Source organism: Chiloscyllium plagiosum, unplaced genomic scaffold, assembly GCF_037043375.1.
Source record: "Chiloscyllium plagiosum isolate Xiang-an unplaced genomic scaffold, Cpla_swu_hap1 HiC_scaffold_9, whole genome shotgun sequence".
NCBI classification, from domain to species: domain Eukaryota; kingdom Metazoa; phylum Chordata; class Chondrichthyes; order Orectolobiformes; family Hemiscylliidae; genus Chiloscyllium; species Chiloscyllium plagiosum.
This window is the reverse complement of record NW_028270147.1, coordinates 90276860-90303274: the sequence shown is the minus strand read 5'-3', so window position 1 is coordinate 90303274 and position 26415 is coordinate 90276860. Positions and strand designations below refer to the sequence as shown.

The 26415-nt window shown below is 42.3% G+C and overlaps 1 protein-coding gene across 3 annotated transcripts in view; it reads left to right on the top strand.

The window, feature by feature from the left end:
* The first annotated feature begins 9552 nt into the window (after window positions 1-9552).
* Window positions 9553-26415, top strand: part of LOC122554649 (ADAMTS-like protein 2) — a 122952-nt gene continuing 106089 nt past the window's right edge. For all 3 annotated transcript variants that reach the window (XM_087990286.1, XM_043700011.2, XM_087990285.1), the window contains exon 1: window positions 9553-9768. In XM_087990286.1, the coding sequence (XP_087846412.1) occupies window positions 9641-9768 (128 nt within the window). In that variant the 5' untranslated portion in view covers window positions 9553-9640. The remainder of the gene's footprint in view (window positions 9769-26415) is intronic.

Sequence of the window (26415 nt, the reverse complement as noted above, 5' to 3'; positions counted from 1 at the left end):
GCTGCCAAGTCAAGATTTGTACATTTAGAAAGAGAGCTCATTACGACTGAATTATGAGAGAATATCATATTAATTGATTAAGTTATTATTAATGCCATGTCAATTGATTCTGTAAAACAATTTGAATTCTGCTTTCTCCTTGTCAAGAAATTTGGGGCACTGGGAGAGAGACAACTTAGAAGCACAATTTACAAACTTTTTTTATGGCATGAATATACAGGAGGAAATAATGGGGAACTGTGAATTATTGGTGATTTTAATCTACAAGTCGATTAGACAAAGCTGGTTGTCAAAGCTATCCTGGAAGTAGAGCTCATAGAGTGTTTCAGATCAGCTTCTTGCAACTGCAAATCCTAAGGCTAGCCAGAGAGCAGGTTGTTTTAGATCTGGTAATATAACAGGAGACAATTGATTAATGATCTCAGAGTAAATGCACCCTTAGGTACAGTGATCATAACAAGATTGAATTTCACTTTCAGTTTGAGGGAGAGAAGATGATCCTATGGCTAGTGTTTTAAACTCAAATTTTGGCAATTGTGAGGATAGAAGATGAAATAGAGATGATTAAAGAACTAGAAATTAGGTTAAGAGATATGTCAGTAGAGATGCAGCGGCAGATATTTAAGGAGCTATTTAATAACAATCAGCAAAGATACAATCAAGTGAGAAAGAAAGACTCAAGGGGAAGGATGTATTCATGTATGACGAAGGAAATTAAAGATTGTATAAACATTGAAAGAAAGAGTGTGTAATTCCATGAAGTAGGGTGACAGGTCAGAAGATTGGACAGAGTATAAAAACAGTAAAGAATTACTAGGAAATGAATAAGGAGGGAAAGTTAGTGTGTGAGAAATTGCTATCTAGAAATATTAAAATTGATAGCAAGGGTTTCTGCACACTTTAAAATGGAGTATATTGAGAGTTTTTTTACAGAGGGAGTCTGAGGAATTAATAAAGGAATAAGGAGATGGCAGATGAATAGATATTGTGTGTCTGTCTTCACTAAAATAACATCCCAGAAATAGTGGTAAATCAAGAAGTGAAAGGGTGTAACTTAAAAGAATCAAAATTGTTAGAGAAAGGGTACTGTGAAGATTGGTAGACATATGGTTTGACAACCCGTCAGGTGTGCTGGACTTCATTCTAGGATCTTTAGTGAAGTGGCTCATGAAATAGTAGTTACAAAGGTTGTGACTATTCAAGACTTATTAGACTCTGTAACTATTTAAGAAATGGGGAAGACAGAATGTAAGAAACTACAGGCCAGTTAATTGAACAGCAATAATAGGGGATATACAGAAAGCCATTACTAAGTAAGTTGTAACAGAGCACTTAGAAAATCTCAATGCAATCAGGCAGAGTCAGCATGGTTTATGAAAGGGAAATCATGCCAGACTAATTTATTAGAGTGCTTCGAGGAAGCAACAAGTAACACAGATAAAAGGGAAACTGTAGATGTGGTGCACTTCGATTTCCTGAAGGCATTTGGAAAAAATGCCACATCTAAGTTAATAAACAACCCAAGGGCTCACTATGTAGGCGATAATATATTAGCATGAATTGAGGTTTGCCTTCTTAAACCTGCATGTTAATCTTTTATGATTCATGCATGAGCACACCTAGATCCCTCTGGAATTCAGTCTGTAAAGGGATAAACTCTGTATAGGTTATATGAGTGGGCAAAAAATTGGCAAAGGGAGTATAATATGGGAATATGTGAATGAATCCACTATGGCAGGAAGAACAAAAATGCTGCACGTTATTTAAATGTAGAAAGACTGCAGAACTCTGAACAACCAAGGTGGGAGGGTGTTCTGGATATGCTGCCACAAGAATGCCATAAAGTTGATACATAGGTACAACAAACGATTAGAAAGGCAAATGGAAAAATGATGTTTATTGCAAAGGGAAAAAAAGAATGTTTTGCTACTGTTGAACTGGGTGTTGGTGAGACCACATCTAAAGTACTATATACAATTTGGATCAGAGAAGGTTCATTCAATTAATTCCTGAGAGAGTTACCCTATTAGGAAAGATAGGCCAGTATCCATTGGATTGTGGGAGAACAAGAGGTGATCTTATTGAACCATATAAGTGACTTGATGGGGTAAATGCTGAACTATTTCTTGCTCCTTGTGGGAAAGCCTAGAATTGGGAACACAGGTTAGAAATAATGGGTCTCCTGTTTAAGAAGGATTTCTTTTTCCTGAGGATTGTGTCTGTGAAACTCTCTTCCTCAGAAAGCAGTGTTACAGTCATTGAGTATTTTTAAGGCAGAGGGAGACTCTGGACTTACTTAGGAATCAAAGGGTACCAGGAATAACTGCAGTTGAAGCTACAATCATGATCTTAACAAATGGTGGGACAGGCTAAGGAGACTGTGTGGAACCTACTACTCTTAATTGGTTTACAGACTGAAAAGGGACCTGGATACATTTTGTGAGGGTGGGGATAACAGGACAGAATCATAGAAACATAGGCAAAAAAGGAAGCATTTGATCCACTATAAGTAGAGAGTGGATTAAACAGAAATAATTAAGATTTTTGAATGTCTTTGAGATGTTTTGATGGTGGTGAGGGAATAAAAACAAAATGCAGGCAGTATTTACAAAACATCTTCTGTTTGAGTTCTCTGTCTGAAGGCAGGTTCTTTGTGATTATTTGCTGAATCTTAGAAAAATGTTGTGATTCATTCAGTATAGATAGGGCAATGAGACACAGTTGCTTGGTGGTTAGCACTGCTGCCTCACAGCAGCAGAGACCTGGGTTCAATTCGGGTGACTGTCTGTGTGGAGTTTGCATGTTATCCGCATATCTGTGTGGCTTTTCTCTGGGTGCTCCAGCTTCCTCCAAAGATGTGCAGGTACATGCACTGGCCATACTAAATTGACCATAGTGTCCAGGGATGTGCAGGCTAGGTGGACTAGCTATGAGAAATGTGGGGTTACAACAGGGATAAGGTAGGGGGTTCTGGGTGGGATGCTTTTTGGAGGGTAGATGTGGACTCGATGGGCTGAATGGCCTGCTTCCACATGGTAGGAATTCAATGAGGCAGACGCTGAGTCAACTTCTGTTGAAGTGGAGATTGAACCTGCCTCTGTTGGTTAGTCTGATGCAGATGCTAACCACCTGGCCAACTGAATTAACTCCCCCCATTTTATATAAAATAAAACAGCCTTTCCACAATTACTAGCACCCTTGTCCAATTAAATATGTGAGTCATGACCTTGAACAATGCCTGGTGTTTAGCCTTGAGGGTTTGGGTTCAGGGGGTGTGGTGGTATTGCAATCAAGACGAATCATGCATTTGTTCAGTGGCAAGCTCTCCAGCATGTGTTAAAATTCCCTTCCTTAACTTGAAGTATTGAAATCAACTGGAACACCTTTGTCCCTTCCCTCTCAATGAGACTAGCAAGTTCAGCACATGCCATTGCTGGAACCTGGGGGGGGGGGGGTCTGTGTGGCTCAGCTAGTGGATGGTCACCCTGATGTCCTCTTTAACACTGTTGATTCCCAATGTATTGGAAAGTCTTTTTAGACCAATACCCAGGAAGAGCATCTGGATTTCCCCAGTTGTTGAGCAATGTCGAGCATATTGCTGCAGACTGGTAAGACACCTTCATTATCCTGTGAATGGCAACCCATCTCGCTTCAATTCCAGTGAGTTACTCACAAACACAATGTGCTGCAATATTGTACTGCAGTCAGTGCATTCAGAAACCATAATGTGAATGAGGGACAGCAATCTATTCTCTTGATTCTCCTGAGACCCAGGCTTGTTTAAGTTAAAAGCAGAAACTGCATGACCAGTCCCTTAGATCTGCATGAGAGACTGTCCCTGGATGTATAGAACCTACAACAAAACAAGCCATTGGTCCCAACAGTTCCATGTCTGTTTTTAAGGTCTACAGGATCCATCAACCCAACTTCAGGTGATTGGCAAAAGAACCAAAGATGACATGAGGAAATATTTTACATAGCGAGTGGTTAGGATCTGAGATGTACTGCCTTAGAATGTGGTGGAGGTAGTTCAAGCTTAACTTTCAAAGAGGAACTGCTAAATTATCTGAACAGAAAAACTTTGCAAGCTCTAGTGATGAGGTGTAGGGAGTGAGACAAAGTGAGCTGCCCTTGCAGAGATCTGTAATCTCTCTATGATTCTAGGATAATCTCACACAGATGAAACAAAAAAGTACACTTTTAATTTGATCTGGGCCAACGTAGGTGATTTACTTCACATGGATTAAGATGGCCACCAGCTCCAGGTTGGAAACCAAGACTGACTCAGAGACTCTCCCTTCAACATAAAAAACCTTCAGTCAAAAGAAGAGTTTGGGCTGGGATCAACTGCGATTTCTTATTTTTCGTGCAGTGGAGAGTTGGAGATCAGCCAGTCTGGAGTGGTGCATTTTTTTAAGTAGTTTGGACTTGGCCCACATTCGATGGGAGGCCATTCACTTATCCCAAAAACTCAAAGGGGAATTCCTGGAACTGGTCCCAAGGGTGACTGTGGCCCATGTTGATTTTATTAGTATTCTGCTCAGAATTTACTCTTGTGAGTTAGACTGTATTAATGCTTTAGAATCTCCAATAAGGAAATGGAAAAGATGTTTCTGCACGCCTGAATTTCTGCCGAAATTTCTTAACAATGCCTCGTTCAGTGCTGAGTTATGGACTCCAAGTAATGTGGTGATAGCATTCTCACAACAGGACTGTTACCATATTGCTAGGATCTAGATGATGCCTCCACTCATTGTCTTATGTGAAGGATTGCAAATTTCAAAATGTATTTTGTTGTTAAACCCTTTAAAAGGCATCTGGATGGGTATATGAAAAGGAATGGTTTAGAGGGATATTGGCCAAGTGCTGGCAAATGGGACTAGACTAGGTCAGCATACCTGGTCAGAGACAAAAAAAACTGCAGATGCTGGAATCCAAGGTAGACTAGCAGGAGGCTGGAAGAGCACAGCAAGCCAGGCAGCATCAGGAGGTGAAGAAGTTGACATTTTTGATGTCACCCTTCTTCATGTCCTGAAGAAGGGTTACACCAAAAACATTGACTTCTCCACCTCCTGATGCTGCCCGGCTTGCTGTGTTCTTCCAGCCTCCTGCCTGTCTACCTACGATATCTGGTCGGCATGGACGAGTTGGATGGAAGGGTCTGTTTCCGTGTTGTATGTCTCTATGACTCAGGATCATGTTGGTTCTCTGGGCAAGTAGGTGTGTGTGGCGAACCTTGGTGTCCAAGGATATCCCATTTGCTGTTTGTCCCAAGTTATTTGATCATTTTTAGGGACTATTAAAGAAAGAAAAATAAAACAACTTACATTTGTATAGCACCTTTTATGATCCCAGGATGTCCTTAAGATAAATAAAGACAATTAAGTACTTTTGAAATATAGTCACTATTGTAGTGTAGAAAACGCTGCAGTCAATTTGTGCACAGCAAGATTCTGAGAAACGGAAACATGTTGTTATTTGAGGGATGAATATTTCCAAACTATTCCTTTCTTTTGAATAGTGCCAAGGGATTTTTCACAACCTTCTGAGAAAGCAGACACGGCCTTGGTTTAAAGCCTCATTGAAAGAGGCACTTCCACCACTGCAGCAGCCCCTCAGTACTGCAGGAGAGTGTCAGGCTGAATTTTGTGCTATCTTTGAAGTGGGGCTTCATGACCTTGTGACTCAGGTGAGATTGCCACCTACTGAGCTCCTGAGACTGACGCAAAAGCACCAGTAGGATATGTATGAGAAATTGCAAACAGTGATTCTAATCTTATCCTAAAGTCTGTCTTTTACTCCAATCACCCGATTCTGAAATGATTGGCTTTAAAAGTATCCACTATTGTATCAGGAAGCCTAAGCTAAGTTACTCAATTTCCAGGTGAAGGAATTAATTTGTCCTTAAACTTGTTAGCTTGTGTCCTGAAAATCTGGTTTAGTTTAAGGGGAGTGTTCTAGGGTTATACCATCTGGAGATTTACCTAGTTAGCCACATTCCATAAGCATTGCTGAAATTCACAGAAGTTCTCCTGTTTTGTGGGAAATCAGTGGGAAAACCAGCATAATCCATCCCTCGTTAAACCTGACAGAGACCAGACTTAACTGGGACATCGGTGTTTAGGTTAGGGGTGAGTGGAATGGGAGAGACTTTCAACTGTGACCCACAAGTGTACACATTCTAATAGGGGGCAACGTCTGATGATAAGGAGTGATGGACTGATCTGATCTTTCCTCATATCGAGTCTAGTTGTGGACTTCACCCCAGCTCTGAGTGAGACTGGTTACATCAGAACAACCTTGGAATTCAATCCAGAGCCTTTCAATCTCTATATTTCAGTATCACAATGCATTCATTCAATGAAACCTCAGGGGATATTGCATTAGGATCCAGAAAAGTTGTGTGGTCTGTGTACGACACTTGTGTTTTTCTTCTCTCACCAGCCAATCCTCCCCAGCTGAGATTTTTTCAAACTTTAATTCAACTGCCTGTCTTACTGATTCCCTTTCCTTACTATGCCCAAGCCCCCTACTAATGCCACTCATTCTAACCACACGCCACAGCTAAATCTGCACAGCAATCTCCCACAAGCAGCAGAAATGCAATGTGTGATAAGAGACAAATATTGTTTGGACATCAGTGCTCTGCTCTGTTCTTTTTTAAAGTGATGGGATTTTTTTACAGGCAGGGTCCTGGCTTAACATCTCACCTGAACAGTGCGCGTCTAACAGAGCAGCAATCCTTAGGAACTGGGATGATGTGTCACCTTAGATTTTGTGCTTGTGTGTCTTGGTTGAGGATGAGAGAGCAGCAGCAGTGGTAGAACTGTGCCCATCCCTGGAGAACAACTGAGGGGTTTTAAAATTGGCAGAATAAAACTGTGGGTTTACATTCCCTAGACATGTTGTTTCAGGTAATCTAACACCGGAGAGAAACTCCAGTCTGCTTTTGCTTTTTTATGGAGACTTGTGTGCTTCCTCTGATGTCTCGACTTCACTTCTGCACGTTCCCAACAAAATCTCTTGATGGGTTTTGTACTTTCCTGAATGAACCTTCATCATTTTGGCCAGTCATAAGCCAGGGACTCCCATGGATCAATGGGGATTGACCTTTGCAGTGATACTGTGAGGACATACCTAAAACCTCGGCCTTGTCTTCTTAAGAGTCTGCTCATACGATTGAGTAGAGCAGTTTCTTTGAGAATCTGGTGAATCACATGTCCTGCTCAGCTGAGCTGGTTAAGAGCCTTAATGCTGGCAATTTAGCTCAAGAGAGAATGCTGTTTGTTGGGCCACGTTTCTTTCTACTGATTTGGAAGATAAGAGATGACACTGTGGGTAATACTCCCCACTGGTTTAAGGAACCAGCTGGAATGTGAGAAGACGGCCTAGTGGTATTATCGCTGGACTGTTAATGCACAGACCCAGGGGTCTGTTCAAGGGGACCTGGGATGGGCAGATGTTGGAATATGAATTCAATAGAAAAATCTAGAATTAAGAGTCTAATGATGACCATGAATACATTGTTGATTGACAAGAAAATCTATTGTCAGGTTCACTTATGTCCATTAGGGAAGGAAGCTATCATCCTTAATTGGTCTGGATTACATGTGATTCCAGACCCACAGCAATGTGGTTGTCTCTTAACTACCCTCTGCGGTGGGCCGTAAATGCTGGCCGAGCCAGTGATCTCCGGCGAGTGAAAAACACCAAAGTGTCAAAGCATTTTTGAGTGTGAAGATCACAGACTCCTGGTAGTCTTTAGTTTTAGATTTGACATCCTGGTTCTTAGTCAGTTGAAAGCTGTATGGGCACCTGGAAGTGATGATGAATTTCATTATTTGGAGATGCTGGTATTGGACTGGGGTGTACAAAGCTAAAAATCACACTACTTCAGGTTATAGTCCAACAGGTTGAATTGGAAGCACTAGCTTTCAGAGCGCTGCTCCTTCATCAGGTGGTTGTGGAGTATAAAATTATGAAGGAGCAGTGCTCCGAAAGCTAGTGCTTCCAATTCAACCTGTTGGACTATAACTTGGTGTTGTGTGAATTTCATTGTCTCTGTATAGTTTAGTTAAGAGGCTCTCAAAATATGGAAACTATGCAAACTACTTTCAAGAAGGGAGACAAGTCTAAACGGGCACAGCTGTTTCCCTGCTGTCTGCTACAGGGAAGATAATTCCAAGGATTCTCCTCAACTGCCTTCCCCCAGTGGATAAGGAGCTCCCTCCAGATTCAGAGTGTGGTTTTCACGCAGTGTGAGACATCACGGACATGATTTTCACCTTGTAGCAAATTCAAGGAATTTGCAAGCAACATAACATGGCCTTTTTTGACCTCACAAAAGCTTTTGACCACAAACCTTCTGGATGATGCTCCTCAATTTGGTCACCCGCAGAAATTTGTCACAGTTTTCTGCTTAATCCATAAATGACACGCAAACTATAATTCTGAACAGAATCACCCCAAACATCATCTTAATGAAGACTGGAGCCAAAAAGGGCTGTGTCATCAACGATCCCTTCTCCATAATGCACTTCGCCTCCTGTAAATTACCCACGGGCATGGGTCAAAAATCATACAACACCAAGTTATAGGACAATAACCTGATGTTGAGCGATTTTTAACTTTGTCCACCCCAGTCCAACACCAGCACCTCCAAGTCATGTCAGGCATGGGGACAGTCTTGCAGATGGGAAACTGTTCAACCACAGTTTCTTTGGTCCTTTGAACGTCATTGAGCTTCAATGTGCAGATGACACGTGTGTGTGTGTGTGTGTGTGTGTGTCCTCACTCACAAACCGAGCTGCAAGTTCACTCCCTTTTCCAATACATATGAGAAAATAGGTTTTCATTATATACCCAGAAAATGAGGCCCCCTTTCCCAATTGACTGCACCACAACACTGTTTCCCCCAACCATTTACAGACAGGAACCATTTTTCACATTTTTTATAACCCAGGGCTTCACATGCAGTATTTCTCAGTTCGAAGAAAATTACTGAAGTGTTATAGTGAGGTGGGTAGGCATGAAGTGGGGGGGGGGGGGGGGGGAACTATTTAAAGAGACACTCCATTCTGCTAGCTTTGAATGACCAGATTGTTGTTTCCATGCACGGGAAGAAAACAAAAGAGAGGATCCTGTCTATTCTCCTTCACGTCTGGCACGAAAGAAGACACATTTCCTCTTTGAACCTGCCGCGCCAGCTTCAAAGGCAGGCTGGTTTGGAGGTGGCTGCAGGTCCCAGCCCCTGGTGACTTCCTGAGTTTGCAGCCCCTGCCGTGGATCGGTGAAGCTGGGTACTTGTTCTGGTCGACTGCACCCCCTCCCCTTACAGTTTGTCCTCTTCCTTTTGTGTCTCTTTTGGCGTGGGTGGTCCGGGGGAGTGGGGGGGAGACGGTTGTGGAAGAAATGTAAAAAAAAATAAAAGACCTTTGCAGTAACCCGCACACAGACGCAAAACTCCGGGAGGGGAAGAAATGGGTTTGCTTTCTGGCTGGGGTCTTGCGCGCACACACCCCCCCTCCAGTCTAGCTTGTCAATCAGGGAAAATGGAGCGATCTGCTCCCCTCGCCTGCACCCACAGGTTGTAAAGTCATTAATTGCTCTCCAACCAGGTTTCACCAGGCTCTCTCCCTTGATGCGTTCCTCCTGTAGCTCTGCTGAAGAATGGCTGCCAGGCACTGGACTCTCTGCAACAGGTCTGCTGCGTTTTTCACCTATTCTGTGCTGCTCCTTCTGTGGCGGACCGAGGCACACGGCTATCCGGTAAGTTTACCTTCCTCTCTTGCACACCCACCCCGCCAGCTTTGGTGATTTCCCGCCCCCCCCCTCCCTCTTTCGGCTTTCTGGTCGCAACCACGACTTGCAACTTGAGCAAGCTGCCTGTGTTTTTTTTTAAAAGAGGGGACAGCAGAAAGCAAAAAGGGCTGATGTGATGCGAGACCATCTCACACGTGTGGGAGATGGGGAAGCAAACATTTGCTTTCTTTCTGTTGCTGTGTCTCGCTGCTTTGTTTTGTAAATACGTTTAGACATGTAATCACAAATGACTTGCAAGTCAGCTGGCTTTAAAAAATGTTTTTTTTTGTTAAATAAGTGGCCTTGATTGTTTTGCATTTTCCAGATTTGTGAGGGAATTTTTCTTTGAAGAGCTGTTTTAAAACGCTTTGGAGAATATGTAAATTGGACTGTCCATTTAAGACCAGAGTTGTGGATGTGTTTTGTGTGCGCTTAGGCAGGCACAACTGGCTGTACCAACTTTGACTGCCCAGTTAAGCTGAACCAGCCGGATTTTACATGTTTTTCACGCTACACAGTCTGTTAATATAGGTTTTCATTTTAAAACTTTGTTGATCCTAATATTTCTCTCTCCACTCACACACACACTCTCTCACACACACATTGACAAAAGGAAATTACTGCAGACGTTAAATCAAAGTTTCTTTAACCTCCCCCCCCCCCCATTCCTGACATTGTCACTGATAAGAGAAATCGGAGCTTTTTTGGATACCCAAAGTGGAAATTTAAGTTGAAAACGTGACATAAGATATTGGAGTGAATGCTTCCTGTAAACGACAAGATGCAGAGTTGAATTCGGTAGATTCATTTGTTGGGTGAAATGAATGAAACGGGGATTTTTTTTGTGTATGAGAAAGACTATGTGACCCAGTCTTTTTTTTTTCTATTTCTCTCTCAACATCGAGATGGAAAGGGGGTGGGGTTGGTGTGTGGAAGCAGTGAAAAGCCTGGCGAGGGCAGTTCGCAGTCCCCTCTGTCTTGCTTGTCTAGACTGAAGGAGAGGCACATTAACTTTGCCTCAAACTGAAGCCTTTCATCTGGCCCTGGTTCGGGGCCGTGTTAATGCTCTGGTACATCACGTGGGATTTGTTTTGTCTCTGGCCGGCGCTTGAGAGCTGCCAACCCCGAGGGGAGAAGCGATTACTGCGGGAGGGGAGGGGAATTCTGTGTGTATATGTGTGTGTGTGTGTGTGAGAGAGAGACTATTCTGATCTAACAAGGGCAGAGCCGCAAGCACTCAAAAGCAGGAAGACTTTTTTCTCTCTTCCCCCCCCCTCCCACCTCCAAATCTTTTGGCTCCTTATTAAAAAAAAATCAAAATTGGGCATCATTAGCTGAAACGATTAGCTAAACATTTCCCCTGGAAGAAAGAAATCTTTTGAAGCAGCGCTTTTGTGTGTTTCTGTTGCTGTTGCGGTTTTCCCACAGCCGCTTGGCGCTCAGATCACACAGCAATCACTGACCCCATCTCTTCCCCCACCCCTGTCCGCACTACCCCATCCCAGTCCGGAGGACCCCACGCTAAACAGGAGCCCATGGGCAGAATAAAGCAGCATAGACTTCTACCGACGCCTTCAGGTGGAGAGACGGGAGATTAAAGGATCCAGGTTAACCGTGCATAGCATGCTCCCTGATTAAATACACAGTAATTTTTTTTTAGAAAAAGCTCAACTTGTCCAGAGAATGAGGACAGACATATTTTACACAAAGCATATTTGAGGCCTGGAATGTACTGTCTGCAAGCTTGCTGAGGCAAGGCGAAAGTGAGGACTGCAGATTAGAGTCAAGATTAGAGTGGTGCTGGAAAAGCACAGCAGGTCAGGCAGCATCCGAGGAGCAGGAAAATCGACATCTCGGACAGCAAAGGGCTCAGGCAGCTTGCTGAGGCAGGTCACTTGGAGGTATTGGAAGGGGAATGAAATAATGCGCAGGGTTAAGGAGGAGTACAGGAAAGTGGCATTGTGTGTGAGGTTGGCCCAACACCTCTTGCTGTCGTGTAATAATTCTGTCATTTATACGGAGTAAACAGCATTCAGGCCACACCGGCCACTCTGGTTAAAAAGAAAAGCAAAATCCTGCCAATGCTGGAAATCTGAAATAAAATCTGAAAGTGCTGGAGAAACTCAACAGGTCTGTCAGCCTCTGTGGAGAGAGAAACAGAATTAACTTTGGAGTCCAGGATGACTCTTCTTTGAACTGCTCAGTCTAGTGTCTCACTGGAGCTTCCTCCTATCCTCAATTAATTCGATCAGGATAATTCCACACCCACTCCTCCTCATATTCAATCTAGCCTGCCCTTAAATGCCTATATGCTAATTTAAGATACTCCCTGTTGCGACCAGGCTACACTTTGCTCTTCTGCACAAGTGAAAACACTCTCTCTATAGTTACCCTCTCAAAGCTTTTCATAACTTTGAAAATTGTTATTAGGTCATACATTAACCTTTTTTTTTCAAGAGAACAGACATCCAGCTGTCAGATCTGCTGAGTTACTCCAGCAGTTTCTGGTTTTTGTTTAATAATGCACATACAGTTTTTGCAGCCTGAGATGCTGTGGGGTGCCAAAATGAACAATTATTCTTTACCTCCCCATGGTTCCTTGATGGAAGTATTTAGGTTGGTTTCCCACTGAGCTCCCACTCAGATCCCTTCTTTTCACATCATGTGGAGGTGCCAGTGTTAGACTGGAGTGATCAAGATCCAGAAGTCAAGTTTAGAGTGGTGATGGAAAAGCACTGCGGGTCAGGCAGCAGCTGAGGAGCTGGAGTCATATGACCCAAAGTTATAGTTCAATCGATTTACTTGAAATCACACCTTTCTGAGCACTGGCCCTCTGTCAGGTGGATGCAGCAAGGCACATAGGCAGAATTTATAACAGAGAATTCAAAAGGTCATACAAATGATGTGAGTGGGGTGAGTAATAATAAGTCTCTGCAGGGGATCAAAAGTGTCAGATGGTGTGAATAAAGTGTCAACAGCTGAATAACAAGTGGATAGATGACCAAAATCCAATTAACTGAGGCAGAGAGATAATGACAGCAAAATGAAAATGAAGTTGTGCTGGAGATAAACCAAGTGGCTGGAGTAACATGATAGCTGGAAGAGTCGCATGCTGATGGTCTAACCAAAGTAACAAGTAATCCAAAACTGTACAGGAGTGTTCCCTCCCAGTCGGGAACACTTCAGCGGTCAAGAAATTCAGCCTCTGATCTTCGGATAAGTGCCGTCGACATACACAACAATGCAGAATCGCTGAGCAGAAATCTAGAGCTAAGTTCAGTACCAATGAAGATGACCTCAACCGTGATTTTGGGTTCATGTCGTGCTACATGTAATCCCACCATAATGTTCTGTATCTGTAGAATCTCCATTACTGTCCTGTTTAGACACAATCGCCTTGATAACTTATTATGATCTCTCTATTTTAATTACTTTGTACAGTTTGGATTAGTTGTTACTTTGGTTAGACCCTCAACATGCACCTCTTATACCTTTCATGTTATTCCATCTATTCGGTTTGTCTCCAGCACATTTTTAATTTTAAAATTACCTCTCTGCCTCAATTAATTAGATAATAAGTCACCCCTTCACTTGTCATTCAGCTATTGACACTTATATCATCTGACACTTTTAGTCATCGGAAGAAACTTATTATTCAACCTGTCAACAGTGCACTCACACCAATCGTATGATCTTTTGATCTCTCTACCTATAAATTCTGTGCCTCTCTGCACTTCATCTGATGAAGGAGCAGCACTCCAAAAGCTTGTGATTTCAAATAAACTGATTGGACTATAACCTAGTGTTGTGTGACTTCTGACCTTTGAACAGTCAGGACTGCTCTACTTTGTCTTCCTAACTTTATTTTTTTTCTTCAGCTTGTCTCCAAGCTATTTACCTCCCTCCTTATACAGTGATAGGAGCAGCACATAAGCAGACCCTTTGGTCCAACTTGTTCTTGCCAACCACTGAGCCATCGTGCTGCCCAGATTTTTAACCAGTCAGGGAATCGAGGGTTATGGGAGAAAGGCAGTGAAGTAGAGTTATCAGATCAGCCAAGATCTCATTAGATTTTGGTGTAGACTCACCGGGCCAAATGGCCTAATCCTGCCTCAGTGCGTTATGGTTTTATGTCTGCTCAGTCCATTTTCTGAGGATATGGATCCTTTATCAGCACACTTCTGACAATGATTTGTACCTAATATAGCCCCCTTGTTTTTGTGTTTGTACTTAATATAGCCCCTAGACTCAGATCGTTTAGTCTCCTTGAGTAATAGGACATACGTTTCCTGAACTTGCTCTGAAACAGCAGTGTTCATTGTTGGATAGGCCTCTTTAATTGTGCTAACCACTTGAAGGAGAAAAAAATGCATCTGTCTTTTCCTCATCAAACTTGGGGATTAAACGGATGAATTGAATACCCCCGCCCTTAATTCTGAGTTGGGTGTGATTCCCTCACCAGAGCTGAGTTAATTAGGATCTTCCCCTCTCAGTTCAAGTTATTGCACTTCAGACTCCCTTTCCCTTTTTCCCTCGCTGTCCAGATTTAGCAATTCTCTCCCTTTTTCTTGCCGAGAATTCTCTTTCATCTTTGTTGGAATTCCAGTTGTTCCAATTTTAAACATAGGTGGAATCATAGAATACCTACAGTATAGTAGCAGGACATTCAGCAAATCAAGTCTACACCAACCCTCTGCAGAGTATACCCCCAGACCTACCCTGCTACCCTATCCCTGTAACCCTGCATTTCCCATAGCTAACCCACTCAACCTGCATGTCTTTGGACTGTGCGAGGAAACCAGAGGATTCGGAGGAAACCCACGCCGACATTGGGACAACGTGCAAACTCCATACAGACAGTCACCCCAAGGCTGGAATTTTACCTGGGTCCCTGGCACAGTGAGATTCTGACTGATTGGTTTCAGCTGTAAATATTTTGCCACCTGGTTTGCAATTTCTGTTTTGCTGGCTTTCACATAGGCTTCCACCTTGAAGTGCTTAGCTCCTTCTTTCAGCTATTCAAAGTGTTTTTTCTTAGTTTTTGCTCAGATATCTTGTCTTGTTCTATGAAATCATTAATATCAAATGTAGACTGCTTAGCACCAGCATATTGTAGATTCAAGAAAATCTTTTTGCATATTTAAAAAAAATCTTTTGTAGGAATTATTTATTTTTCTCTGCTCCAATTCTTCCTGTAGTCTCTTGGAATGTATTGGTCAATCTCCCAATTTTGTTGCAACCAGGTTTAGAGGGATGAATTAGTTTCCCTCTTTATAACTCTCTCTAGGATGGTCACAATGAAGATTTTATATATTTTAAACATGGTACTAATTAAAATTAAGGAACCAATTAAAAGTTTAGGAACAAATTACTGCAGATGCTAGCATCTGTACCGAAAACAAAAAAGTGTTGGAGATCACAGTGGGTCAGGCAGTATCTGGAGAAAAACACGAGCTGGTGTTTTGAGTCTAGATGACTCTTCATCAGAACTGACATGATGCACTGTGATCTCCAGCATTTTTTTGTGTTCAATTAAAAGATTTCATTGAGTGAAAGAAAGAGAAATTTTATTATTTAGTAACCCCAAGAAAAGTAATAAAATGCAACATCAAACATATAAAACGTAGTGGTATAACAGTTAAAAAGGGAATAGTGAGTCAGACAAAAAATCAAGAATAGGCAGTTGGAAGAACCTTTTGAGTCTTTGAGGTGGTAGGTTTTAACTTGTAATCATGGCTTTTTTTTTGATAACTTGTGACAACATTTGCAGATATCCTTGTTCTCTATGAACACATTTCTCTAATTTGTTTCACCACTGGGTGCTATTTATTGAGCATTAAGAAGAAGAGGGCCAAGCCTCCCAGTTCTTCTGTTATGAATCCATAATTCTTTTCTTTCTACCCAAAGACTCTTTCCTGAAAAATGGTTCCTTCCTGTATACCCATGTCTGGCTTCAATGTTTGTTCAAATTAGATAAGCTGGAGGGTGTGTTTTTCATCTTGCCCAGAACCCAAGGCTGATTCTCTTGGGATAAAACTTCGGTTGTCACCATAGCAAATTTGAATTGAGGAAAAAATCTCAAATTAAAAAACTAGTCTAATTAGTGATTATTGTTATGAAACCCCATCTGGTTCACTAATATTCTTTAGGGAGGTCAGTTTGTCACCTTTACCTGGTCTTACCTCTTTGTGACTTCAGACCTCCAGGACTCCAGACTCCTGACCTCCATGTGACTCAATTGGAAGAGCTTCTCCGGGACTGCTTGGAATTGATGGATTGGGCCATATGCAAGTTCTCAGCTGTACATCTAGACTAGTATGCCACCACTATCACAGAATTCATTAGCCAATATATAGATGACTGCATACCAAAGAAGTCAATCTGGGTGTTCCCCAACAGAAACCTTGGATGGACCAGGAAATCCACTGTCTACTGAAGACCAAGCTTGCAGCATTCAAGACAGACGGCCTAGACCTGTACAGAAAATCCAGATATGACCTCTGCAAAGCTGTCAGAGACCAAGTTAGAGGCCCAAACCAACCATACGGGCACCCACCACCTGTGACAAGACCTACACAACATAACGGGATACAAAATGCAGCAGAGCAAGATAGCAGACAAAGTCATATCCCTCCCTAACATGCCAAATGCTTTCTATGCTCAGTTCCAGCAGAATGCCAGCGGCACAGTGTCACCTGCCCCAACAGCCCCAGATGCACCTGTTCCCTCCATCACCGCTGCAGGTGTCAGATCGGTCTTCCTGAGAGTCCATCCAAGGAAAATGATGGACTCAAACGGAGTCTCGGCCATGCACTTAGATCCTGTGCATGCCAGCTGGTGGAGGTATTCATTGACATCTTCAACCTCTCCCTCCTACAAGTTGAAATCCCACCTGCTTCAAGAAGACCACCATCATTCCTGTACTGAAGAAAGCACATGCAATGTGCCTTAATGACTACTGCCCAGTGGCTCTAACCTCCATAATCATGAAGTAACGTTGAGAGGCTGGTCATTGAGAGCCAGCCTGCCTCGATCCCCTGCAATTTACCTTCCGATATAACAGGTCCACAGTGAACACCATTTTCCTAGCCCTGCACACATCCCTGGAACATCTAGGCACGGAGTACATCTAGGTCAGACTCCTATTCATTGATTACAGCATCACCTTCAACACCATTATCTCCTCTAGACTGGTCTCAAAACTGAGAGACCTAAATCTTGGCTCTGCCTTCTGCATCTGGATCCTCAGCTTCCTGACCCACAGACTGTAATCAGTGAAGATAGTCAACTGCACCTCCTCTATGATAACCCTCAACATTGGAGACCCCACCCCAGGATGTGTTGTCAGCCCCCTACTCTACTCCCTGTACACCAACGACTGTGTCACCAAATTCCGAATGAACGCCATCTACAAGTTTGCTGACACCATCACTGTGGTAGGACAGATATCAAACAACAATAAGTCAGAATTTGATTTCAGATAGTCAACATGGTTTCATCAAGGGTAGGTCATGTCTCACAAACCTCATTGAGTTTTTTGAGAAGGTGACCAAGCATGTAGATGAGGGTAGGGCAGTTGACGTGGTATACATGGACTTCAGTAAAGCCTTTGATAAGATTCCATATGGTAGGCTGATGGAGAAAATACAGAGGCATGGAATTGAGGGTGATTTAGCAGTTTGAATGAGAAACTGACTTTCTGGAAGAAGGCGGCGAGTGGTGGTTGATGGAAAATATTCAGCCTGGTGTGCCACAAGGATCTGTTTTGGGACCACTGCTGTTTGTCATTTTTATAAATGGCTTAGATGCAGGCGTAGGTGGATGGATTAGTAAATTTGCAGACGACACTAAAGTCGGTGGAGTAGTGGACAGTTTGGAAGAATGTTACAGGTTGCAGGGAGACTTGGATAAACTGTAGAATTGGGCTGAGAGGTGGCAAATGGAGTTCAATGCAGCTAAATGTGCAGTGATGCACTTCGGGAAGAATAACAGGAAGGCAGAGTACTGGGTCAATGGAAAGACTCTTGGTAGTGTGGATGTGCAGAGGGATCTTGGAGTCCACGTGCATAGTTCCCTGAAAGTTGCTACCCAGGTGGATAGTGCTGTGAAGAAGGCATACGGTGTGAGGTAGAGGGATTGAGTTCCGGAACTGAAATATCATGCTGCAACTATACAAAATGCTGGTGCGGCCACACTTGGAATATTGTGTACAGTTCTGGTCGCCCCATTACAGAAAGGATGTGGAAGCATTGGAAAAGGTGCAGAGGAGATTTACCAGGATGTTGCCTGGTCTGGAGGGAAGGTCTTATGAGGAAAGGCTGAGAGACTTGGGTCTTTTCTCATTGGAAAGAAGAGGGCTAAGGCGGGATTTGATAGAGACGTACAAGATGATCAGAGGATTAGATAGGGTAGACAGTGAAATACTTTTTCTGAGGATGATGACGTCAGCTTGTATGAGGGGGCATAACCACAAATTGAGGGGTGATAGATTTAAGACAGATGTCAGAGGAAAGTTCTTTACGCAGACTGTGGTAAGGGCCTGGAATGCCCTACCTGCTAATGTAGTCAACTCAGCGAGATTAGGGAGATTTAAACAATCCTTAGATAAGCACATGGATGATTTTGGGATAGTGTAGGGGGACCAGCTTAGAATAGTTCACAGGTCAGCGCAACATAGAGGGCCGAAGGGCCTGTTCTGCGCTGTATTGTTCCATGTTCTAGAATACAGAAAGGAAATAGAGGGCTTGGTGTCATGGTGCAAGGATAACAACCTCTCTCACAATTTCAGAAAAACAACAGAACTGATTATTGACTTCAGGAAGAAAGGAGTATACAACCTCATGTACATCAACGGAGCTGAGGTTGAGATGGTGAGAGCGTAAAGTTCCTAGGAGCGAGGATAACTGATAACCTAGACTTTTCACGTAGACATGACCGTCAAGAAGGCACAACACCTCTTCTTCCTCAGGCGGCTCAGGAAATTTGGCATATCCGTAAGGATCCTCACCAACTTTTACAGATGCATCATAGACAGGTGTACAAAGGCCTGCTACAGCAGCTGCTCTGTAGTGTGCAAAAAACGGTCAGTGTAACACTACGTTTACATCCGTAATTGTCAGTAACTGCAGGTACCAAAGATAGGCAGTTAATAATGTTGTACATTGTGAATAATTTGTTATCTGGATAACATATATGGATTCATGACATGACTCTAACACTTACTCTAAAGACCAGTACAATTTTTAAACAAGAACTTATATCAAAGAAGGTGGTGTGCACAGCTTAGACCATCATGGAAACCAGCCACCCATCCATGGATTCCATTTACACTTCTCATTGCCACAGGAAGGCTGCCAACATCATCAAAGACCCTTCCCACCCTAGTAATGCTCTCCTACAACCTCTTCCGATTAGCAGAAGAGAGAGAAGTTTGAACACCAACAGGTTCAAGAGCAGCTTCTTCCCTGCTGTTATTAGACTGATGAATGGACTCCCTATATTCAAATAATGTTGATCTTGTTAATGTTGATCTTGCTTTGCGCACCTCCTGTGTGGCCCCTCTTGTCTGCCTCACTCTGTCTAAGCACCTATGATCTGGATGTCCTTGTTTGCTATGGTCTGCCTGTACTGCTCACAAAATGAAGCTTTTCACTGTACTTGGGTACATGTGACTACAATAAATCAAATCAAATCAAAGTCTTGGCAATGAGGTAAACTCTTAAATGCGCTCTGAAATGTCCTAGCAAGTCACCTACATCCCGTGAACGAGTTGAAAAGAAGAACTATATAAATGTTGAAATTTAGGATGAGACTAAAGGCAGGAATGTTTGGTAAAGGCTGCCATTCATAATTTCGGATTAGAGGTGAGGCAGTGGAGTTACATGAGGATTGCTAAACTCTACTTGCTTAGCTCGTGAAGACTTGAAAGGTGTGTGTGTGTGCGTGCGTATATTTTTGTGTGTGTGGCTATGAGCTGTTTGCCTTCATTGAGAAGGACTAGAATAAACTGGTCAACTATATTGATGGGTCTTTCCTGTCACAGTGTACATTTTGTCCATTTATTTTTAAATTTATTTGTTCATGGGATATAGGTGTCGCTGGCCGCACCAGGATTTGTTGTCCATCCCTAGTTACCCACAGTGCAATTAGAAGTCAACCACATTGCTAGGAGGCTGGAGTCACATGTAGGTCAGACTAGGTAAAGATGGAAAATTTCCTTTCCTAAAAAACATCTGATTCACTAATGTTCTTTATGGCAAGCATTAAACTAGTTTTGTTTTCGTCCCCTGAGGAATGGTTGACCCTTGTCCCTATTTGGGTAATGCTTCAAAACATTTCAGATTTGCCTAGGATAGTGTGCAAAACGGTCAGTGTAACACTACGTTTGCATCCGTAATTGTCAGTAACTGCAGGTACCAAAGATAGGCAGTTAATAATGTTGTACATTGTGAATAATTTGTTATCTGGATAACATAGATGGATTCATGACATGACTCTAACACCTGAAATGTTAACTTGTGTTTCTCTTCATTACTGCTGTCTGATCTGCTGGATACTTCCAGAGTTTCTGTTTAGATGTTTTTACATTCGGTTTTATAAGAGCATAAGCAATAGGAGCAAACATAGAACGTTTATCCCCTCAAGCTTGCCCTACCATTCAAAGGATCACATAATTTCCAACCTTACCAATCCAATAGAAATCCAAAGAAGATATCGAATCCAGCTTGTATGGCATTTTTTTTTTGAAAAGTTTACTACACTATAAATGCTGCCTTCCTTTAAAGTAATGGTTTAGTATCTACTATCTCCAATATTTCCGTGACTAAACCATTACCTTAAAGGAAGGCAGCATTTATAGTGTAGCAAACCTTTTTAAAAAAAAAAGTACCTCTAAACTTTCTCCCAGATTTTCTTTGCATCAGGTGCTTTTGGAGTATCAATCTTTAGCTCCTGAGGACAAGCCCTGGATGATCCTGTGTAGAGCATACTGCTGGTCATTGTCTCACCATGTGTACTTTAGTGTTTAAGCTCTATACTAGCTGGATTCGATAGCAGTACGTCCTTCTTTGGACTGATTAAGAGGTAACTAACTTTCTGAGTCTCAGTGCTGCTCAAAACCAGATGGTGGAAATGCTTGTGAAAACGTGATGGAAGAGAAAGGCCAGTCGACCTTTTCAAAGGTCAAATGAGAATGCTGCATTCTTTACGTTTTCTACGAGTTCAAACTTGCTGCCTGTGGATTGTGGATACAAGGAGATATGAACACAGTGATCATTACTGGAGATATTTGTGCATGAGGGCTGTAGCAAGCCCTTTACGGTATAGCAGCGTAAACTGCCTTTAGTTTTTGCTGCCTACTGTGCCTTTAGTGAACTGACACATCATTCTCCACTCAGTAAAAGAGTTATGTTGATAATAGTCACAAGCGATTCTTTCTGATCACGTTGCAAGGTGTTCTGTGATGCACTTGTTATGCCTGTTGTCTATTCTGAGTGCAGATGTGCTTTGATACTTGTCAGTGCCACTATTAGAAGGCTATTCAGCTAGCTGGGTGTTAAGCTGCTTCAGGTTCTGGACCTATGGTTCTGTTATTGCTGTGGGTGCCTGGTGCCATAGGGCAGCCTGATTAGTGTCCAATTTGCATTTTCTCATGTTATACTCCATTTGACAGCTTTCTGCCCACTTAATTAACCTATTAATATCTCTGTAAACTGTTTGTATCTCTTTCACAACCTGCCTTCCCACCTATTTTAGTGTCAACTGCAAATATGGCTACTGTATGTTCGCTTTCTTCCTCTGAGTCATTAATATATACTGTATTGTAAATAGTTGCGGTCCCAGCACTGATTCCAGTGGAACCCTACTGGTTACAGGTTGCCATCCTGAAAAAGAACCGTTATTCTCACTTGCTGTTCCCTGCCCATAAGCCAGTTCTCTGTCAACATCGATAAACTACCTCAACTCTGTTGACTCATATCATATGACTTAACCTTTTGTGAGGTACCTTGTTGAATGCCTTCTGGAAGTCTAAATATAACACATCTACTGGTTCCCCTCTACCCACTCTGGTTGAAACTTTCTGGGAAAATTCTGATAAGTATGTCAGACACAATGTATCTTTCTCGAAGATGTGCTGGCTCTGCTTTTTTGGATTATGATTTTCCAAATGTTATGCTGTTACTTCCTTAATAATTGATTCAAGTACTTTTCCTACCATAGATGTTAGGCTAGTTGGCCTAACTAGACTCTCTTACTCTTATACTCCAACCCCCTTGAAATAAGGGCCAACATTCCATTAGCCTTGCTGATTACCTGCTGCACCTGTCTGCTAACACATTAACCGTTTTCAATCCTCTGGTACATCCCCAGAATTCAAACATATTTGGAAAATTACAATCAATGCATCCACTATCTCTTTAGCATCCTAGGGTGCAAGTAATCAGGACCAGGAGATGTAACTGCTAATAGCCCCATTCGTTTGTCTAAGTGATGGTAAATGTACTTAATCCCTCTCCTATATTCTTTATGAATGTTCAAAGTATCCTCCACCATAAAGACTGATGCAAAATATCTATTTAACCTCTCTGCCATTTCCTTATTCCCCAAAAATTCATGGGTGGCATGGTGGATTAGCACTGCTAACTCACAGCGCCAGGGACTCTGGTTTGATCCCACCTCGGGTGACTGTCTGTGTGGAGTTTGCACATTCACCCTGTGTCTGCGTGGGTTTCCTCCAAATTCTCCTGTTTCTTCCCACAATCCAAAGATGTGCAGGTTAGGTGAATTGGGCCATTGTATTCAGAGATGTGTAGGTCAGGTGCATTAGTCAGGGGAAAACGTCGAATAATAGGGTAGGGTAATGGGTCTGGGTGGGTTGCTCTTCGGAGGGTTGGTGTGGACTTGTTGGGACAATTGGCTTGTTTCCACACTGTTGGGATTTTAGGGATTCTAAAAACTGTCCTCAGATCCATTTTCTAAGGGGCCTATGCCACTTTGAGCTTTGTCTTTCTTTTAATATATTTAAAGAAGATCTTATTGTCAGTTTTTATATTCCTCATTAGTTTGCCCTTGTATTGTATTTTCTCTGTCGTTATTATATTTTTTGTCCTCCTTTGCTGAATTCTGTAATTATCTAAGTCTCTGGGGCTATCACTGAGTTTTGCTTCCATCTCTGCTTTTTTGTTCAACTTAATATGTTCCTTAACTCTCTTGGTTAGCCGTGGTTGGTTTATTCCTGTCTTAGAATCTTTGATTTTTACTGGGGTGTAGTTTTGCTGAGCTGATGAATTGCCTCCTTAAATGTCTGCCACTACTTGCATACCATCATTACTGCTAATCTATCTGCCCAATCCACTTTAGCCAACTCTACTAGCACTTCATTGTAATTCCCTTTATTTAAATTACACCCAAATTTCTCACTCTTAAACTTAATATTAAATTCTATCTTGTTATGATCGCTACTACCCAGGGAATCTTTCATTCGGAGGTCATTTATTAAACTTGCCTCATTTGCCCATTGCCAGATCCAAGATAACTTGCTTCCTGGTTGGTTTCATGAGAAATTTCTCTGGAAACTATCCCTTACACTCTCTATGAATTTATTGTCGTAGCTACTTTTCCCAATTTAATTGACCCAATCAACATGAAGATTAAAGGTACTCATTTAAACACCTCCATTGTTTGTTGATTTATAGCCTTTCCCACAGAGTCCATCCACGTGTTGTTGTTCTTCTAGTAAAGAAGCTTGTACCCTTGAACAATTGATTTTTATAAACTCATCCATGGGATGACAGCATCTGATGCTGGCTCGGCCAGCATTTATTGCCCATCCCTAATTGCCCAGAGGGCAGTTAAGAGTCAGCCACATTGCTGTGGATCTGGAGCTACATGTAGTCCAGACCCAGGTAAGGATGGCAGTTTCTTTCCGTGAAGGACATTAGTGAACCAGATGGGTTTTTCCCAACAATCATCAATGGATTCATGGTCATCATTAGACTCTTAATTCCAGAATTTTGTTGCATTCAAATTACACCATCTGCCAGGGTAGGATTTGAACCCAGGTCCCCAGAGCATTACCTGGGTCTCTAGATTAACAGTCCAGCAATAATACATCTAGGCCATCACCTTCCCAAGGTCTGTTCTTCAAGGTCTATTCCAAGGCATGAATGTACATATTGTGTTAGGAACAATTTGATTTATTGTTTGGTATATTCTTCATAATGTAGCATAAGCCCAAGAAGAGCCTGTTGTGTTGCAATGAGTACTTTGTACTTTAGAGTGATAAATGGTTTTGTCTTTACTGATAGGAGTTTCTCAGCCACACTTGTGACAAGATACTGCAGCGTTAGATTGTTTAGGCTGTTAACCTTAATGTTCTCCTATGTGTTGTTCTGGTGAGCAATCGTCCTTCTGATTATATAGTTGTAAACCCCTATTATAGCCCTAGTTATGCAATTCGCTAGGTCTCTAGTCTCTGTATGATTCAGTTGGAGCCATTCCATCAGAACAGCTCCCTGCTTCCCCAGTATTCATGTCAATCTCCCATGAATTGAAGCCTATTTGTCCCACACCAGTCTGGTACTCTGTTGTGTCTCTCATTATGTGCCAAGCATCTGTTTGAATGCCAGAGCCATGTTAGTGCAGTAGTTTGTGCCTACAACCAGTACAGCTTCTCCTTGAGCACATGTATGTCCCATACTCCAACTTCGCTATCGTTCTTCCTTTGACTTTCTATTTCAGTCGTGTAATTCTCTGCAGAACCAACACCTGGCCTTTACAGTAGAGGTGACAGCAACACTGTAGTCAGGGTTGTAACTTAGTGCTGCCTTTTGGTACTTAGAACAGTCATCCCTGGTGTAAAACCTGTTGCAGATGCCTGGATTCACCAGCATTTGTGGAGTATTGTTGAAAACAAAATGTCATTTCCCACATTGGTCAATGACGAATGAGTTCAATTACAAGTTTTTGAAAAGAACACATTCACATAGTGACAGATTCTGCCTTAAATGTCACATTGACTTCAGTTCTGCTGTGAATTCCCTTTCAAGACTGAGAACTAGCCTCCTTACCTGATTGCAAGGGTGATGAGTTTTTTTCATCAATACCACACTTGGGGGTTTCTTTCACTCCTATACTAGTCTCTTACTAGTTTGAGGTAACCCACCCTAATCCCTTGTTGTTCAGTGTGGCTCTCAAGCCCATGGTTTAATTTTTGTTGTGCTATGACAATATGCAATATACCCCCTGTTTGGTGCTGGTCATTGAGCCTTGTTCCAGGTTTGGCGTTGGGACATGTGAAAGGAACCTGACTAGGTTAGTTCACTCCAACTCCCATTGGTTATGGTGATTGTCTACCTTGTAGCAGCTTAACGAGTGATCTCAGGAGAACTGTGTTGGGACCAAACTGTTCACTTCGCTGCTCAGATACCTGGGAGGAGCAACGATGAGAGACTTTGGACAGGGACCAGTTGCAGCGAGAGCTTGAAATACAGCAACTGGAATCCCAGGACGTGGAGTGATTTGCCAGACTTCGTTAATAAGTTACATTTGAGTTGAAGATCTGGTGTTCACCTAGAGTCCAAAGATGTTTAAACCCCTCAGTTCAGACTTGTGATTTCTAAAGCAGGTATATGAAGTATTTCAGCACTTTGACTGCAGAAGGTGAACCTGTAGGTGTAAGAGAATATAGCTTAAGAGATGTTGGACTAGGAACTTACTAATGGAGAATGTGAGAACGAAAGGGAGCTGCTTTACTTTCTGAGGCGTTTGTGGGATTGGGTGGGTGTGGTATTAAATAGTACAATAATATGAAAAATAGGAATAGGCCATTTGGCTTTGCTAGTCTCCTTCACCATTCCACAACATCACAAATAACCATTTATCATAGCTCTAGCTTCTTTCATTGTCTCTGTATTCTTTAATTCCCTTAGTATCTCAAAATCTATCAATCTCTGCCTTGAATATACACAACAACTGCACTCTGAGGGCTACCACAGATGAGAAAAAAACTTCTCCTCTCCTCAGCCCTCACCCTTAAGATTCCCACTACAACCTGTATCAGAAAGTGGCTGTTGTGAAACTTCACTTGGTCTGTTGTGAACTCTCTGTAATTCAACTTCTGAAGTTAAAAAAAAAGTTGTACAGTTTTCCCATTCTCTTAAGAATCCATTCTGCACTTAGAGTCATAGAGACATACAGCATGGAAACAGACCCTTCGGACCAACTAGATATCTTAACCTAATCTAGTCCCATTTGCCAGCACTTGGCCCATATCCTTCTAAACCATTCCTATTCATATACCCATTTCAGATGTCTTTTAAATGCTGCAATTGTATCAGCCTCCACCAGTTCCTCTGGCAGCTCATTCCATACACGCTCCACCCTTTGCATGACAAAGTTGCCCTTTAGGTCCCTTTTATATCTTTCCCCCTCACCCTAAAGCTATGCCCTCTAGTTCGAGACTCCCTCACCCCAGTGAAAAGATTTCATCTATTTATCCTATCCATGCCCCCTCATGATTTTATAGACCTCTATCAGGTTTCCCCTCAGCCTCCAACGCTCCAGAGAAAACAGCACTGGTCTATTTAGTCTATTTAGCCTCTTCTGTTAGCTCAT